General features: G+C 46.1%; 1 protein-coding gene and 1 non-coding gene across 7 annotated transcripts in view; both read left to right on the top strand.

Moving 5' to 3' along the window:
• The window catches only part of LOC112640107 (Snf2 related CREBBP activator protein), a 33,464-nt gene that overhangs the window by 5,320 nt on the left and 10,241 nt on the right, over positions 1–17,903 (top strand). For 2 of the 6 annotated variants that reach the window (XM_025415877.3, XM_025415878.3), the window contains exons 5-25: positions 1,404–1,589; positions 1,827–1,967; positions 2,740–2,962; positions 3,078–3,355; positions 3,991–4,081; positions 4,221–4,310; positions 4,793–4,981; positions 5,066–5,394; positions 5,498–5,675; positions 6,419–6,555; positions 6,780–6,949; positions 7,065–7,257; positions 9,261–9,397; positions 9,487–9,673; positions 11,145–11,314; positions 11,696–11,961; positions 12,170–12,457; positions 12,960–13,124; positions 13,404–13,589; positions 13,808–14,074; positions 14,417–15,924. In XM_025415877.3, the coding sequence (XP_025271662.1) occupies positions 1,404–1,589; positions 1,827–1,967; positions 2,740–2,962; positions 3,078–3,355; positions 3,991–4,081; positions 4,221–4,310; positions 4,793–4,981; positions 5,066–5,394; positions 5,498–5,675; positions 6,419–6,555; positions 6,780–6,949; positions 7,065–7,257; positions 9,261–9,397; positions 9,487–9,673; positions 11,145–11,314; positions 11,696–11,961; positions 12,170–12,457; positions 12,960–13,124; positions 13,404–13,589; positions 13,808–14,074; positions 14,417–15,924 (5,379 nt within the window). The remainder of the gene's footprint in view (positions 1–1,403; positions 1,590–1,826; positions 1,968–2,739; positions 2,963–3,077; positions 3,356–3,990; positions 4,082–4,220; positions 4,311–4,792; positions 4,982–5,065; positions 5,395–5,497; positions 5,676–6,418; positions 6,556–6,779; positions 6,950–7,064; positions 7,258–9,260; positions 9,398–9,486; positions 9,674–11,144; positions 11,315–11,695; positions 11,962–12,169; positions 12,458–12,959; positions 13,125–13,403; positions 13,590–13,807; positions 14,075–14,416; positions 15,925–17,903) is intronic. The other 4 variants (XM_049111246.1, XM_049111247.1, XM_049111245.1 and 1 more) reach the window with 3 other exon arrangements.
• Positions 3,774–3,902, top strand: LOC112641106 (small nucleolar RNA SNORA30/SNORA37 family). Its single transcript, XR_003124506.1, has one exon. It is a non-coding gene; the product is annotated as a small nucleolar RNA SNORA30/SNORA37 family (small nucleolar RNA).

The raw sequence follows: 17,903 nt of genomic DNA, 5'->3' as shown, positions 1-17,903 counted from the left end.
GGTCCGTCAATCTGTCTTAAAAAGCACTCCAGATGATTTTGATGCATGCTTAAATTTGAGAGCCATTGATCTAATACCCCCATCTTGATGTTTCTTTCGCCATCAGGCCATTTAGTTCCCTCTGTCTTTGCTGGCTGTTTTTTCCTCTGATTAATTTTTGTTTGGAGAGGATAAGAATAATGACGGCAGTTGTCTTTTGAGTTTGTCTTTTTAAATATTTATTTTAGAGAGAAAGTATGGGAGGGGCAGAAGGAGAGAGACAGGGAGAGAAGCTATGTGGAGAGCCTGACCGCGGACTGGATCCCACAACCCTGAGATCCTGCCCTGAACCAAAATCAAGAGTCTAATGCTCAGCTGAGCCACCAGGCACCCCAGTTGTCTTAAGGTTTTTTTTGTTTGTTTGTTTTTTAAGATTTTTATTCATGAGACACACACACCCACACAGAGGCAGAGACACAGGCAGAGGAAGAAGCAGGCTCCATGCGGGGAGCCCATTGTGGGACTTGACCCTGGGTCTCCAGGATCACACCCCGGGCCAAAGGCAGTGCTAAACCGCTGGGCCACTGGAGCTGCCCAAGTTTTTAAGTCACCTTTGTTGATTTCAGATGCTTTTACTTCTTTATGAATTTAACCATTGTAGAAATAGTGTTCTCTTTTGTTATTTAATTTTTCTATGTGTAACTTCAATATTGTCATCAAAATGTATGTTTTTATAAAAGTAGTATTTTTCAGGCAGCCCGGGTGGCTCAGCGGTTTAGTGCTGCCTTCAGCCCACAGCCTGATCCTGGAGACCCAGGATCTAGTCCCACATCGGGCTCCCGGTATGGAGCCTGCTTCTGCCTCTGCCTGTCTCTCTCTCTCTCTCTGTCTCATGAATAAATAAATAAAATCTTTAAATATATATGTATTCTAAAAACAAATAGGATTATGTAAATTGGGCCTTAAATTTCTAAGCATGAACATACTCTTTCTCAAGCAGAATTCAACAGCGATGATGATCTTTTGTCCATAAGGAAGGGTTCATTCCCTGCTTCTCTAGAGGCTTCCCTTGGAATATGTTTTCCTCAGTCTTTCCTATATTCATAGGGCATGGATATTGAGTGAAATAACAGAATGTGAAATCTGGTGTCTGGAGTCATTAGACCTATTTTTAATTTCCAGCTCTTATCACTTTTTGGTTGTGTGATCTCAAATCACTTTTATCTTCCTATCTTCTCTCTTTTTTTTTTTTTCTCACTTGAAAAAGTTGTAATACCTGCTTACTTTCAGGATTGGTAAGAGGACTTAAGACATGTAAAATGCTCAGTCCAGACAGTGCCTATATATAATCAGTGCCCAGGAATTCAGCTGTATTTGTGAGGTAGGTTTTATTTGCAGTGGTTGACTTAGCTCCTCTTTGTTAGGAGGCTGAGATTGAGACTCGGATTGCTGAGCTGCGGAAAGAGGGTTTCTGGTCACTGAAAAGGCTGCCTAAAGTGCCAGAGCCTCCCCGCCCCAAAGGCCACTGGGACTATCTATGTGAGGAGATGCAGTGGCTCTCTGCTGACTTTGCTCAGGAGCGTCGTTGGAAACGGGGTGTGGCCCGTAAGGTATGTCATCAACTGGGCCTACCTTCCTTATTTCTTTTCCCAGTTTCCTTTTCGTTGATATGTGGGTTGAAGAAAACCAAACTGAAACAGTATAGGGTGGTTATTAATGCCTATAGTCTCAAGACACAAGCTGATTTCCCAGATTTCTTGGACTTGATTACGATCTTTGCTTTTGATTTGAGGAAGGAGTAGGAGATTGGCCTTGGAATGTTTTCACTCTGGTTCCTTATTCCACAGGTTGTGCGCATGGTCATCCGGCACCACGAGGAGCAGCGGCAGAAGGAGGAACGGGCTCGGAGAGAAGAGCAGGCCAAGCTACGCCGAATTGCCTCCACCATGGCCAAAGATGTCAGGCAATTCTGGAGCAATGTGGAGAAGGTAGGCAGCAGGGATTGGAAGAGGGAAATGCCTTAGGTTTGCTTGGTATGGTTAGCATGGTATCAGGAACGATCAAAACTTGAGAGAGAAATATTTTAACTTCAAGTGATTCTAGTGAGATTTCCATTGTGCATTGGATCTCTCTAGCATTGGGTGCCAGGAAGAAGAAAGAAGTAGAGTGGAAAAATATGGCCATACCTTAGGGGATTGTTAATAAGACTTTTTGATCCCTCTAGGCCACTCGTCCTCTGCAGGGCATTCTGCACACTTTTCCTACAACCTCTTAGTGCCATTTAGCTGGTTAAATACCATTGAAGTTCTCAGTAATCAACTTGTTCCCTTATGTTAAGTTTTATTGTTTCTCAAGTGCTACTTGGTTTCTGTCTATGTTTTCAGTCTTGTCTCCTGTTAGTTCCTTTCCTTTTCTTTCTTCGTTTCAAATATTCTTTCTTTTGCCCATCCCTGCTAACTTACCTGTGCTTTTTCTGCTGCCTGGAATGCATTTCTCGTCATTCCCACTTTGGGAACACCTACTAGTCTTAAAGATTCAACTCCAGATACATTTGTATATTTTTCCCTGCTACCTGAAGTTAAACTGGCTCTTCTCTTTCCTTTGTTCCCTTTGTGCTTTCCTTAAGGAAAGGTCATTTTAGTTCTTCTCTTTTGAAAAGCTAGTTCATAGTCTAACATAGAGGAAGTTTCCTTAAATGTTAGGTAAAAGGGTACATGAATAAAAGATTGTTAGTGACCTGTTCATTTCATGTTGTGGCAGGTGGTGCAATTCAAGCAACAGTCCCGGCTTGAGGAAAAGCGTAAAAAAGCTCTGGACCTGCACCTGGACTTCATTGTGGGGCAGACTGAAAAGTACTCAGACCTTTTATCTCAGAGCCTCAACCAGCCACTAGCATCCAGCAAAGCTGGCTCTTCCCCTTGTCTAGGCTCTTCCTCAGCTGCCTCTAGTCCTCCACCCCCGGTTTCCCGGCTGGACGATGAAGGTGTGTGTCCTCTTTGGCTCTGTTACTCTTCCTCATGTACCCTTTCCAGAGCTGAAAACCCACCCTGTGGCTTGCAGGGCCCCGTGGACTTTGTGACCTTGTTCTCCTGCTATAGATGGGGACTTCCAACCCCAAGAGGAGGAGGAAGAGGATGACGAGGAGACGATTGAGGTTGAAGAACAACAGGAAGGCAATGATGCAGAGACCCAGAGGCGTGAGATTGAGCTGCTTCGACGTGAGGGAGAATTGCCATTGGAAGAGCTGCTCCGTTCCCTCCCCCCTCAGCTGCTAGGAGGGCCTTCCAGCCCCTCGAGGACCCCCTCATCTCGTGACAGTGATATCCGAGATGGGCCTGAAGAAGGTGGTGAAGAAGAGCCCTCTCAGGTGATACAGGTATGGGGAGAATGAGTAGAGGGAGGACTCAAAAGTGGGAACAGAGGTAGAGGTTCAAGGACTGAGATCTGGTTTATAAGGTTGGTTGTGGTTTTCAGGAGTCCTCTCTGGTTAAGAGTAATTGGCTCTCATTTGGGGACGGATAAAGAATCTGGGTTTGGGGCAAGTTGCATTCTGATACGGGCAGTTTCTGATGCTGTAGTGGAAAAGTGTATTGTACTCTACTTTTTAACTGCTATGTCTTCTTGAAAAAAGATACTTAATCTGGTTTTTGCCACTTCTGTGAAATAGTCCTAATACTCCCTATTGGTTTCTAGGTTTGGAGCTAGGATGATAATCTTGAAGTCTTTTCTGGACCTAAGCTCTCTATCATATGTCTGAGTGCATAGGGATGGTGTTGGGGGCCTGTGTTTCTTATCTAGCACTTTCACAGATCCTCCCCCAGGCAGTGGGGCCAGGATTTGGTAGCTGGTGCTGAAAGAAAACCTTTGATTGCATCCTTGCCCTGGGACCGTACCAGTGGCAGCTGTCACTCAGTGGAACAGAGACTGTTCTGTGACAATGTATTCAACATCGAACCTTTCTCCTGTTGCTTAAACCTTAGGTCTTCTTCCTTTTTATCCTTTGCCATACAGGTGAAACCCTCACCCTCTGTTACACAGCGCAATAAACAGCCTTGGCATCCAGATGAGGATGACGAAGAGTTTACTGCCAATGAGGATGAAGGTCAGGCTTATTTTCTGTATCCTTTGCCCCTTTCCCTTTGAATTGTCTAGACATAATATTTAATGCTTTCTCCTTTGTTCAGCTTGGACTGGGTCCTATAATTCTGTTCCCATTGATTTTGCTTCATTCTCTTTCTTAGCGGAGGATGAAGAGGAAACTATAGCGGCTGAGGAGCAGTTGGAAGGGGAGGTGGACCATGCCATGGAGCTGAGCGAGTTGGCTCGAGAAGGTGACATTCACCAGATGTTTACTGAGCGTCCACTCGGTGTCTCCTTTGTGCAGAATTCCAGGGATAAAGGGATGAATAAGACTTTATCCTCCTCAGAGGAACTCCAGGTCTAATGACAAAGACAGATGTTAAATAATTATAAATAGAATATGACAAGGTTTTGATGGAAGTTTGAACAAAGTAGATAGGACAGCTAAGTGGAACTGATGTAAGAGGATGTTGGCTGTGTTTGACTTGAATCTTAAAGAGATTTAGTTTGATATCCTTCCCAGTGGATGGCAGCATCACCCATGGTTCTGGCCAAGGCTGTGTGGCTTGGCTTTAGTAGCAGGTGTTGAAAGCAAACTCTTACCTCCCTTCAGATCTGAGCCCAGGAGTGTCTGTAGAAACCAACATAAAATTAACTGGCAGCCCTCAGTCCTTTCTCCTTTACCTCCTTTCCCTTGAAGCACCAAGAAGCTCCTGTGTCATTTCTTCCCCAGGTGAGCTATCTATGGAAGAGCTCTTGCAGCAGTATGCGGGAGCCTATGCTTCTGACGCCTCTGGCCCAGGCTCTGGGAGTAGCGAAGAAGAGGACGAGGAGGAGGTTGAGGCTAACAGCTCTGACTGTGAAGCAGAGGGGGCCACAGAGGCTGAAGAGGCTCGTCCTGAGGACAGTAGCAGTCAGTCAGGTGAATGTGTGGTCATGGATGTGCTGTGGGGGAGGCTTTGGAGGGGAATGGGTGTGGTGAGCACTAAGCCTTGGTGTGCTTCAGAATCTGCTGAAGAGCAAAGTGAGGAAGAAGAAGATGAGCATTCAGAGGAGGAAGAAACCAGCGGGAGTTCAGAATCAGAGGAATCGGAGTCTGAGGAGTCTGAGGAGTCTGGATCACAGAGCCAGGCAGATGAGGAAGAGGAGGAAGATGATGACTTTGGGGTGGAATACTTGCTTGCCCGGGATGAAGAGCAGAGTGAGGCAGATGGGGGCAGTGGACCTCCTACCCCAGGACCCACCGCTACTCTAGGCCCTAAGAAGGAGATTACTGACATCGCTGCGGCAGCTGAAAGTCTTCAGCCCAAGGGTTACACCTTGGCCACTACCCAGGTAACCCCTGACCCCAGCTTCTGCTTTTTCTTATCTTGACTTTTTTGATTCTCAGTGACTAAGGCCTCATTTCTACTTTGATATCTCTCTTCCTCCCTACCAGGTGAAGACACCCATCCCCTTGCTCCTGCGGGGCCAGCTCCGGGAGTACCAACACATTGGGCTGGACTGGCTGGTTACTATGTATGAGAAGAAGCTTAATGGTATTCTTGCTGATGAGATGGGGCTAGGCAAGACAATCCAGACCATCTCCCTGCTTGCCCATTTGGCCTGTGAAAAAGGTAACAAGGCAGGGCCCTTCTTCTTGGATCTCCTTGACCAATTCCCTGTGAAGCTTATTTAATGGTGACTAGTTGCTGGATGGTGAAACACTGTTTCCTGCTTAGTAGCTTCCTTGACTGGTCAGTAACTAGGGAGATGCCAGTGTAGGTGCTAGGATTCTTAGGAGGGGATCATTAGAGTGATCAGGGTTATACCTGAGGGACTAGAATAGAACCGCAGTTTGCATTTCTTTACCACCTCTAATTTTTCTTTCTTTTTAAATTCTCTTTAAAATCTTTTTTTTTGGGGGATCCCTGGGTGGCGCAGTGGTTTGGCGCCTGCCTTTGGCCCAGGGCGCGATCCTGGAGTCCCGGGATCGAATCCCACGTCGGGCTCCCGGCGCATGGAGCCTGCTTCTCCCTCTGCCTGTGTCTCTGCCTCTCTCTCTCTGTGTGACTATCATAAATAAATAAAGAAAAAAAGATAAAAAATAAAAATAAAATCTTTTTTTTTAAGTTGAGGTATAATCGACATGTAACATTATGTAGGTTTTAAGGATCCAGCATAATGTTCTGATGTTAGTATGTGTTGTGAAATGATTAACACAATAAGTCTAGTTAACGTCCACTACTATATGTAGTTACAAAAACTTGTTTCTCGTGATTAGAATTTTTTAATGTGTTCTTTTAACTTTCAAATATGCAGTCCAGTATTATTAACTATAGTCACCATGCTGTACATCTCTTATTCTTTTGCTAAACAGGTAACTGGGGTCCCCATTTGATCATTGTCCCCACCAGTGTGATGCTGAACTGGGAGATGGAGCTGAAACGGTGGTGCCCCAGCTTTAAAATCCTCACTTACTATGGAGCCCAGAAAGAGAGGAAGCTCAAGCGGCAGGTTCGCTCTCCATGTGATCACCCCCCCCCCCCCACCTCTTTTACTCTTAAGCCCTTTCCTCAGAGGAGTTCCTTTCCCTCCTTTTTCTGTTGCTGCCTCCTGCTCCTGGGGCTTTCTCTTTTTTCCCAACCTGATTTATGTCCCTTGAGGACCTTAGCATGTCTTTTCTGTATCCTTTCTTTTCTTTTCATTCCACTATCTGCTGCTTTCTCCTGATATCTCAGGGCTGGACCAAGCCCAATGCCTTCCATGTGTGTATCACGTCTTACAAGCTGGTGCTGCAGGACCACCAGGCCTTCCGCCGTAAGAACTGGCGCTATCTCATTCTGGATGAGGCTCAGAACATCAAGAACTTCAAGTCACAGCGCTGGCAGTCACTGCTCAACTTCAACAGGTGGAGATGGAAATGGGGGTTTGTAGGACGGTTGACTTAGCTTGAAGGGTGAGATGCTCAGAAGGTTAGGACCTTGATGATCATCCTCCCTCTAATTCCCTCTGTTTCTTTGCAGCCAGAGACGCCTGCTCCTTACAGGAACTCCATTGCAGAACAGCCTCATGGAGCTGTGGTCTTTGATGCACTTTTTGATGCCCCATGTCTTCCAGTCTCATCGAGAGTTTAAAGAATGGTTCTCTAACCCCCTAACTGGCATGATTGAGGGCAGCCAAGAGTACAATGAAGGTCTAGTCAAACGCCTCCACAAGGTAGGGCCTATAACATTTGGCAGGGAATTGGGAATGGCAGGCTAAGGACAGTACCTAGAAAACCTTTAGGGAAAATGAAGCCAGTGCTGGGCTGAATTCACTCAGTGTCATGTAGCAGGGTTCTAGTGACTGAGCCGTAGGCAAATTGAGTTATTTCATCTTCGTCATTTTCCTTTTTTTACTGATGGGGACATTTCTGTCTTCATTCTCTAAGTAGAATAATACTGATCAGTCCTTGCTCAGATTTCTTCTTACTAGGGTTTTTTCCAACTTTGATTGGGTTCTCTCTCTCTTTTTTTTTCTTTCTCTCTCTCTCTGTTCTTGTTTTTTTCTGGCTCTTTCCTTTCGTCCCCCCCCCCCCCTTTTTTTAGCAAGATTTTATTTATTTATTTATTTGTTTGTTTATTTATTTATTTAGCAAGTAGTTTTTTTTTTTTTTTTAAGATTATTTATTTATTTATTCATAGAGACACAGAATGAGAGGCAGAGACACAGGCAGAGGTAGAAGCAGGCTCCATGCAGAGAGCCCGACGTGGGACTCGATCCAGGGTCTCCAGGATCACGCCCTGGGCTGCAGGCGGCACTAAACCGCTGCGCCACCGGGGCTGCCCAGATTTTATTTATTTATTTTAGAGAAAGGAAGGGGGAGGAGCAGAGGGAGAGGGATAAGCAGCCTCCACCCTAAGCACAGAGCCTGATACAGGGCTCAGTCCGACAACTCTGAGATCATGACTTGAGTCAAAATCAAGAGTTGGACACTCAACTGCTTTGTCCAGCTTTTAAAATAACATCTCTCAACATTCTTGTCTTTTTTTAAATCTCAGTTAACATCTGTTTTTTTTTTTTTCTTTTTTTTTTTTTTAATTTTTATTTATTTATGATAGTCACAGAGAGAGAGAGAGAGAGAGAGAGAGGCAGAGACACAGGCAGAGGGAGAAGCAGGCTCCATGCACCGGGAGCCTGACGTGGGATTCGATCCCGGGTCTCCAGGATCGCGCCCTGGGCCAAAGGCAGGCACCAAACCGCTGCGCCACCCAGGGATCCCTCAGTTAACATATCTTAAGGCTTCAAGAATTCTCCACTTTATATTTTTACAGTCTTAACCAAACTATTTAAATTTCTAACTTGATATCTTTAATTCTTTTTTTTTTTTTTTTTTTTTAATTTTTATTTATTTATGATAGTCACAGAGAGAGAGAGAGAGGCAGAGACACAGGCAGAGGGAGAAGCAGGCTCCATGCACCGGGAGCCTGATGTGGGATTCGATCCTGGGTCTCCAGGATCGCGCCCTGGGCCAAAGGCAGGCGCCAAACCGCTGCGCCACCCAGGGATCCCAACTTGATATCTTTAATTCAAAGTTTCTCTTGAACACACCCTGTTCTAAGCCAAAATCTCGAGTCTTATAGCCTCCTATTTCTACTCCATTTTGTTCCATCACACCTTCATTTTGGTAAATCAGAATAGAAACCAAAAAGACTTCACTAGCTATGTCTCTTTCCTTCGTTTTATTCCTATTTTCCATTTCTTCCATGTGAATTTAAAGACTATGTCCTATCAGATTTTACCTCTTGGGATTTCAGATTTGCCTTTTGTTTTCTGTGGTACTGTCACTGCCACAAGTTTTGTTCTCAGCTTCTCTTCTGGATTTACTCTCGTAATATTACAAATTTACATTTCCTCCTGGAAATGTAATTTGAGTCATTCCTCCTGTAGTTAGTTGCTCTGCCTTCAGTGTCTTTTTTTTTTTTTTAAAGCATTTCTTTAGGTATGGTATCATCTTTGTGTATGTCTCCTTCAACCGATAGTAAATGTTTGAGAAGAGGGCTTTCATTTGATTCCTCTCTGCGTGATTGGTTCTTGGCACGCTTTATGGCTTCATGAGTATTTACTGAAGGGCTAAGCCAGGGTTCTTCTGGTCATCAGCTCAAGACCCAGCTAGAGAGGCTAGGCTGGGGCTCAGTGCCCATCATTCTTCTGTCAGCCTCTTGCTTATTTGCTTTTAGGTTTTGCGGCCTTTTTTGCTGCGCCGAGTTAAGGTGGATGTTGAGAAGCAGATGCCTAAAAAGTATGAGCATGTTATCCGCTGCCGGCTCTCCAAGCGTCAACGCTGCCTCTATGATGACTTCATGGCACAGACCACGTAAGGGAGGCCCGAGGGTGGGCCCTGGGGCTCTTTATTGGAACAGATGTGATTGTCAGGATGCCCCATATATTTTTCCTCTCTCCCAGAACTAAGGAGACCCTAGCCACAGGCCATTTCATGAGTGTCATCAACATTTTGATGCAGCTGCGAAAAGTCTGCAATCATCCAAACCTGTTTGACCCTCGACCTGTTACCTCCCCCTTCATCACCCCAGGAATTTGTTTCAGCACCGCATCTCTGGTGCTCAGGGCCACTGATGTCCACCCCCTTCAGGTGAGTAGTTGCTCCCAAGATTATTGGCCCTATCCTAACCCTGCATCTTTTTCTTTAGGCTGGATTCTGACCTTTTGCATTTTTCCTTTTATATAATCTGAGCACTATTCTTCTAGTTTCATTGTTTCCTAGCTGTGTGACTTTGGGCAAGCTCTTTATTAATCTCTAATGCTGTTTGCCTTTGAAAGTAGGGATTATAAAGTCTATTATCTGCGGTTTGTGAAAATTGTGTTAATATTTTTGAAAGTGCCTGGCATGTTAGTTATACTTAAATACTTAAATGTTACTTTGTTTTCCTGTTCCTTCCCTCTTTTTTGGCCACTTTTCCCTCCAAACTTTTGGTTTTGTTGTGGCAAAATACAGAAATTGTATCATTTTAACCATTTTTAAGTATACGTTTCAGTGGCATGAGTACATTCACATTGTTGTGTGACTACCATCATCACTGTCTATCTTCAAAACTTTTTTTCATCTTTCCAAATTGAAACGCCATGCACACTAAATAATAATTACTCCTCATTTTCTGCTTTCCCCCAGCCCTTGGCAGCCACACTCTACTTTGTCTAAGTTTGCCTATTCTAAGTACTCATATAAATAGGATCATATGGTATTCGTCCTTTTGTGACTGGCTTATTTCACTTAGCAGAATGTCTTCCAGGTTCATCCATATTGTAGTACATGTCAGAATTTATTTCATTGTTAAGTTAGGGTGATGTTTTGTATCATATTTATGTCTACGTATTTGTATACATCCTGACATGTACGTGTGTATACTGTATTTTGTTTTATCTGTTTATCCATCAGTGGACACTTTGGGTTATATTTACTTTTGGCTATTGTAAATAATGCTACAATGAACACAAGTGTGCAAATACCAGTTTGAGTCCTGCTTTCAATTCTTTTGGGTACATACCCAGACAAGGAATTGGATCGTATGGTAGTTTTATTTTTTAATTTTGAGAAATCGCCATAGTATTTTCCATAGTGACTGCTCCGTTTCACATTGCCACCAGCAGTGCACAAGGGTTCTAATTTCTCCATATTATTGCCAGCAGTTGGTGTTTTGTTTTATTACAATAGCCGTCTTAACAGGTGTGAGGTGGCAGTACCTCATTATGATTTGATTTGCATTTCCCTAATGATTAGGGTACATGTGCTTATTGTGTATTTCCTTTAGAGAAATGTCCATTTGGTATATTTGCCTGATTTTTTTAATTAGGTTGTTTCGTTGTTGAGTTGTGGGAGTTCTTTATATATTCTAGATATTAACATCAGATACATGATTTGCAAATATTTTGTCTCATTACATAGCTTGATTTCTCATTCTGTTGATAGTATCTTTTGATACTATCAAAAGTCCAATTTATCGTTTTTTTTTTCTTTTGTTGTCTGTGCTATTGGTGTCATATCCAAGAAATCATTGCTGTATTGGTCTCTCTGACAACATGCTTTTGTGTTCTTCTTGTACCAGCGGATAGACATGGGTCGGTTTGATCTTATTGGCCTGGAGGGTCGTGTCTCTAGATATGAGGCTGAGACATTTCTACCCCGTCACCGCCTGTCCCGCCGGGTACTGCTAGAAGTGGCTACAGCTCCTGATCCCCCACCCCGGCCCAAACCAGTCAAGATGAAGGTTAACAGGTACCAGGGTTGAGGGATAAAGGGGATGGGTTCCTAGAAAAAGTGGCTATAGCTGGCTGGGGGTGGAAATTGGGGTGGAAAGGAGAGAGTTGGAGGCTAGGCTAGAATGTTTATATAGGATGGATACAACGTACTGGAGGAATTGGGGGAGACAATAACTAGAAGAGGATCCTGGGAGGGGCTCTTGTGTTTGTCACTGATTTGTTTCTCCCTTTCTCTGGTTGGTGCTTTTTGGTTATCTTGGATCTCTCTTTCTTTCTCCTTTGTGTCCTTTTCTTTTACCCCCTTTGCTTTTGTAATTTCTGTTACGTTTCTTCTTCAACTTCCTATTCCTTATTCTCCCTCCCTTTCCTACCCACCCTTTTGTTTCTGTCCTCATAGGATGCTGCAGCCAGTGCCCAAGCAGGAAGGCCGGACAGTGGTGGTGGTGAACAGCCCACGGACCCCCATTGGCCCTGTCCCCGTCCGACCCTCTCCAGGCCCTGAGTTCTCCGCCCAGCCCACCCCTGGCCCAACACCTCCAATGCTGCCAGCACCACTGATGGTGTCAGCTTCGCCTGTTGGGCCCCCACTTATTCCGGCATCCCGGCCTCCTGGCCCTGTTCTGTTGCCCCCACTGCAGCCAAACAGTGGGCCTCTTCCCCAGGGTGAGTTACAAGGGGGCCAGTGTGCTGGGGGCTACCTCAGGCAGATTGTGATTATGCCTGTTCAGATTGGGGAAGAAGTAATGAAATTAGAGTAGGGAGGATGCTAAATTGGAGACAGGTGTGGTATTTGATAGGTTGGGAGCATGTGTGGTGATTTCTGGGAGCAGGCTAAGGCTATATCTGACAGATGTTTGCTTTGTGTCTGCAGTGTTGCCATCCCCCCTGGGGGTCCTTAGTGGGACCTCACGGCCTCCTACACCAACCCTGTCCTTGAAGCCGGCCCCACCTGCACCTGTTCGCTTAAGCCCTGCTCCACCTCCAGGCTCCTCCAGCCTGTTGAAGCCCCTGACAGTGCCACCAGGCTACACTTTCCCTTCTGCTGCTGCCACCACCACCTCTACTACCACAGCCACTGCTCCCACCACGGCAGTGCCAGCTTCTACTCCTGCACCACAGCGCCTCATCTTGTCTCCTGATATGCAGGCTCGCCTGCCCTGTAAGTTCTCAGGAGTCTGTGAATGAAGGTTTTAAGATGGGAGGAGTGTATATATGCTACAGGGCTGGAGAAAAGCTTGAGAATGTTGAAAGTATAAAACTCCAAGTAGCTAATGCATGTGAAATATTTTACCATATGCTGGAAATTCATAGTCGAGTAAGAGCTGTCAAGGAGTTCTCAGGCTAGTGGGGGAAATGACACCAGAGATGAGTAAATAGTGATAGACCTAGAAGTAGAAAGTTATTTGGGGATAAAGGGCAGCATGGAGTTGGGGGTGATGATTAGCTCAGTATGGTGGCAGGCCATTAGAGGATATAAAGAAGATTGCTGGGCACACAATGGGATTGGAAGGGGTAGCACATCAAAGGCTCAAAGGCTGAGTTTGTTGGAACCTGGTAAATTGAGTTAGGAGGGTTGGAGGAACTGGAGACTTGTGCCTCTTGAGGCAAAGTGGTGTTAAAGAGTAGTTGCTGTGTACATTAAGTCCCTTCTTTGTTCCTAGCAGGTGAAGTGGTCAGCATCGGGCAGTTGGCCTCACTGGCACAACGTCCAGTGGCTAGTGCAGGAGGAAGCAAACCTCTCACCTTCCAAATCCAGGGCAACAAGCTGACTTTGACTGGTGCGCAGGTGCGCCAGCTTGCTGTGGGGCAGCCCCGCCCGCTGCAAAGTAGGTAAAACCCACCCCCTGTCCTGCTTTTTTTCTCCTCTTCCTTGTCTCTTTGTTTTTGTTGCTCTCTTCGGACGTCAGCCTTTATGTTTCTTTTCCTAACTTTTGGTGGGATGGGGCCAAAGGGAATGTTTAGAAGGGCTCTTTTGAGAAAAGTAGGGATGAGGTCATTCTAGAGAAGTTATCCCCTCTCTGTTCTTTCCTTTTCCTCTGGCCCTTGCCTCTATCCTCCTCCTGCTGATAGCTGCTTCTCTTTCTTTCTCTCTTCCCTTAACCCAGGGAATGTGGTGCACCTGGTGTCAGCAGGGGGGCAGCACCACCTCATCAGCCAGCCTGCCCATGTGGCTCTCATCCAGGCCGTGGCCCCGACCCCTGGCCCCACCCCTGTCTCTGTGCTGCCTTCTTCGACCCCCAGCACCACCCTTGCCCCCACTGGCCTCAGCCTTCCGCTTGCTGCTAACCAGGGTGAGGCTCCTGGCCTTCCTACTTACTTAGCCCTTGCTGGCCTTGGTCCTTTCAGGCATGCCCTGGGCTACTGTCTGTCCAGCCTTCCCCCAGTGTTGTTTTCCCTTGCCAGTATCTCCAATATCTGTCTGCTACCCTCTCCTGCCCCTGGACTATTTCCATCCTTTGGGTCTCTTGTTTCTTTTCTACCTTCCCCTCAATGTAGCTTCCTCTTGCAGTGCCACCAACCATGGTGAATAATACAGGCGTGGTGAAGATTGTAGTGAGACAGGCCCCTCGGGATGGACTGACTCCTGTTCCTCCACTGGCCCCAGCACCCCGGCCTCCGAGTTCTGGGCTTCCAGCTGTGTTGACTCCGCGCCCCACATTAACCCCTGGCCGGCTACCCACACCTACTCTGGGTACTGCCCGGGCCCCCATCCCCACGTCCACTCTGGTGAGGCCTCTTCTCAAGCTGGTCCACAGTCCTTCGCCCGAAGTCAGTGGTGAGTCCAGGTGGCTAAGAGCAGATGTTTTTGCCAGGAATGGACATAGGGTGGTCCGGAGGGTTTCTTTGTCACAGCAAGATTCTCTGTTTATCAGCATACTGACTCACTTTGTAGTGGGCCTCAGAGCGAGGCTGCTGAGCTCTTGCCTTATTTTAAAATATACTTCATGAAATCTTGGAGGGAAAGGAAATGTTAAGTTGTCAGAGTCTTTGCATCTTTGACTTCATGGTGTGGGATTGAAGGTTTTCTAGGAAATGGATAAAGCGTGGGGGTAAGGGAGAAGGGTGGGATGAAGTAATGAAAAGACTTCTGGGGCTAACTCATCCTCTGTCTCCACAGCTTCAGCACCCGGAGCTGCTCCCTTGACCATCTCTTCTCCTCTCCCTGTGCAGTCCTCACTCCCTGGGCCAGCCTCTTCTCCAATGCCAGTTCCCAACTCCTCTCCTCTTGCTAGTCCTGTGTCCTCTACAGTCTCAGTTCCAGTGTCCTCTTCACTTCCCATCTCTGTTTCGACCACGCCTCCTGCCCCAGCCTCAGCTCCACTCACCATCCCCATCTCAGCCCCCTTGCCTGTTTCGGCTTCTGGCCCAGCTCTGTTGACCAATGTGACTCCAGCACTGGCACCTGTTGTCTCAGCGGCTCCTGGACCTCCTTCTTTGGCACCAGCTGGGGCTTCCCCATCAGCGTCAGCTTTGACTCTAGGTTTGGCCACAACTCCATCCCTGTCTTCATCTCAGGCACCTGGTCACCCTCTGTTGTTGGCTCCAGCCTCTTCACATGTTCCAGGCTTGAACTCAGCTGTGGCCCCAGCATGTTCACCTGTCCTGGTACCAGCTTCTGCTCTGGCCAATCCTTTTCCGGCAGCACCAAATCCAGCTCCAGCTCAGGCTTCCCTTCTGGCTCCAGCACCTTCTGCATCTCAGGCTCTAGCCACCTCTCTGGCTCCCATGGTGGCTCCACAGACAGCAATCCTGGCTCCTTCTCCAGCTCCTTCCCTGGCTCCTCTTCCAGTCCTGGCTCCATCACCAGGTCCTGCTCCTGTCCTGGCTCCATCGCAGACTCCAGTTCCAGTTCTGGCTTCATCATCTACTCCGGGAACTCCTTTAGCTTCAGCTTCTTCACTGGTGCCAGCCCCAACTCCTGTGTTGGCTCCATCATCAACTCAGACTATGGTACCAGCCCCGGTTCCGTCGCCTCTCCCAAGCCCAGCTTCTTCGCAGACACTGGCCTTAGCCCCAGCTTTAGCATCCACTCCTGGTGGCTCGTCTCCATCTCAGACCCTCTCTTTGGGAACGGGGAACCCTCAGGGGCCTTTTCCAGCTCAGACATTATCACTGACTCCAGCATCATCCCTAGTACCAGCTCCATCGCAGACGCTGTCTTTGGCGCCAGGACCACCACTGGGTCCATCGCAGACGCTGTCTCTGGCTCCAGCACCCCCTTTGACTCCAGCTTCTCCGATGGGCCCAGCCCCAGCTCACACACTGACTTTGGCTCCAGTATCGTCATCTGCTTCACTCCTGACCCCAGCTTCGGTGCAAACATTGACCTTGAGTCCTGCCCCTGTTCCGGTGCCGCCCTTGGGCCCAGCTGCAGCCCAGACTCTGGCGCTAGCCCCAGCCTCAACACAGGCCCCAGCTTCCCAGACATCCTCCCTTGTGGTTTCGGCATCTGGATCTGCTCCCTTGCCTGTCACCATGGTATCCCGGCTGCCTGTTGCCAAGGATGAGCCTGAGACACTGACATTGCGCCCTGGTCCCCCCAGCCCTCCCTCCACTGCTACCTCGTTCAGTGGTCCCCGGCCTCGACGCCAGCCCCCACCACCACCTCGTTCCCCTTTCTATCTGGTAAGTTTACTCTCTCAGAGGAGAGGAAATAGGAAGTTGGGTTTCTTTGGAGCGTTGGTAAAGTGGAGTAGAACAATGTTATTTTTATCTTGGTAAATTACAAAGCCTAGTTTTGTGGACCTGGTAGTTGAGTGTGCAGTTGGATCAGTACCTTCTCTCTTCCTTGACTGGCCCTGTCCTCTTATCTGTATAATGGGAATAATATCTATATTCTGCCCTTCTCAGGGGAGTAATTGAGGACCTAATGTGCGTTTAAAACTTCAAAGAATTACTGGTATGTTCAAGGTTGCCTTGTTACTATTGGTTAATTTGGTACTTGCTTGCTTATTCTTGAGCTAGTGTTGGCATCTAATTGCCCATTTTACAGGTGAAGAAACTAGGCCACTTGATGTTATAGAGGTGACACAACTTGTGAGAACTCAGATGTGCTGACTCCATTGCTTTCTCCTCTTTTGGACAAGAGGCATTCCTCAGAGATAGGAAGACTTTTCTCAGTTGCTAAAAGCATCACATTTGTCAAGTATTTGAACGTCTGAGGGGAGGTGACACCGTGGAATACAGTTCCCTAAAGATTGCAAGCCTCTGACTGATGGTTATCTCTTACAGTTTTTTACCTCCATGGTGATCAAGTGGGCAATAAAAAGAACTATGTTTCTTGTCCTTCCATGAACTTTGTAATAGCTGTTTGTTTTCTGTTATGTGTATGGTTCCATATATGTTTGGTTGTTAAATTTACAGCTCAAATTGAGTGAAATAGTCCAGGAAGTAATAGGAAGAAAGATCTAGGGAATCGTTCCAGGCCCTCTTTGTCTTTTTCTCCCTTTATTTTCCAGAGCTGCTGCTTATACTTTGCCTCAGCACTAGGCCCCCACTATCAGTAGCATTTACTCCACCTTTGATCTTTCAGCAAGCCATGTTGGTCTGGCTTGCTGAAAGTAGAAAGGAGAACTAGATCCCTTACCCATGGTTTGTGCTAAATGTTGGTTGCTCTACAAGTATGTAGAAAATTCTTAAAACTCTTTTTTTCTTTGAACAGTTTGACCTAAAGACCATAGTATACCATGCAGCTTATCCATGTAAAGTGTGTAATTCATTGGCTTTTAGTATATTCACGTAGGTTACAACCATCACTGCATTCAACTTGAAAACATTTCATGATCCTAAAAAAGAACCCCACACTTTTAGTTATCATTTTCCAACCCTTTCATCTCTCAACTTTAGGAAACCATTAATCTTTCCGTCCCTTTAGATTTGCCTATGGAGTCATAGGGTATATGGTCTTTTGTGACTGGCTTTTTCATTCATCTTAATGTTTTTGAGGTTCTTCAACATTGTAGCTTATGTTGGAACTTTAATTGTTGAATAACATTCAATTGTAAGGTATACGTTTTATATATCTGTTCATCAGCTGATGGACACATTCGAGTTATTTCTGCTTTTTCACTGTTGTGAGTAATGGCTGCTCTAAATATTCATGTATAAGATTTTGTGTTTTCATATGTTTTAAGTTGTATTGGATGTATGCCTAGGAGCAGAATTGCTGAGTCCAACAGTAACTATGTTTAACTGTTTGAGGAACTATCAAACTGTTTTCCAAAGTGGCTATGCCATTTTACATCTCACTGGCAGAACATAAGGGTTCCAGGTTCTCCACATATGTGCCAACACTTGCTATTGTCTTTTTGGTTGTCGCCATCCTAGTGGGTATGAAGTGATATCTTGTGGGTTTTGATTGGTTTTCCTAATGGCTAATGATGTTGAGCATCTTTTCAGTGATTGGCCATTTGCGTATTTTCTTTAAAGAAATTTTAGATATTCAGTTTATGTTTATTTATTTTTGTCATTTTTTGATTTTTTTTTTTTTTTTTTAAGTAAATTCTACACCCAAAGTGGGGCTTGAGCTCACAATCCTGAGATCAGGATCAAGAGCATGCTGTACCAACTGAGCCAGCCAGGCATCCCTGCCCTTTTTAATTGGA

This window comes from Canis lupus, chromosome 6, assembly GCF_003254725.2.
Source record: "Canis lupus dingo isolate Sandy chromosome 6, ASM325472v2, whole genome shotgun sequence".
Lineage (NCBI taxonomy): Eukaryota > Metazoa > Chordata > Mammalia > Carnivora > Canidae > Canis > Canis lupus.
The sequence above is the reverse complement of the archived record's forward strand: the minus strand, read 5'-3'. Positions and strand labels throughout refer to the sequence as shown.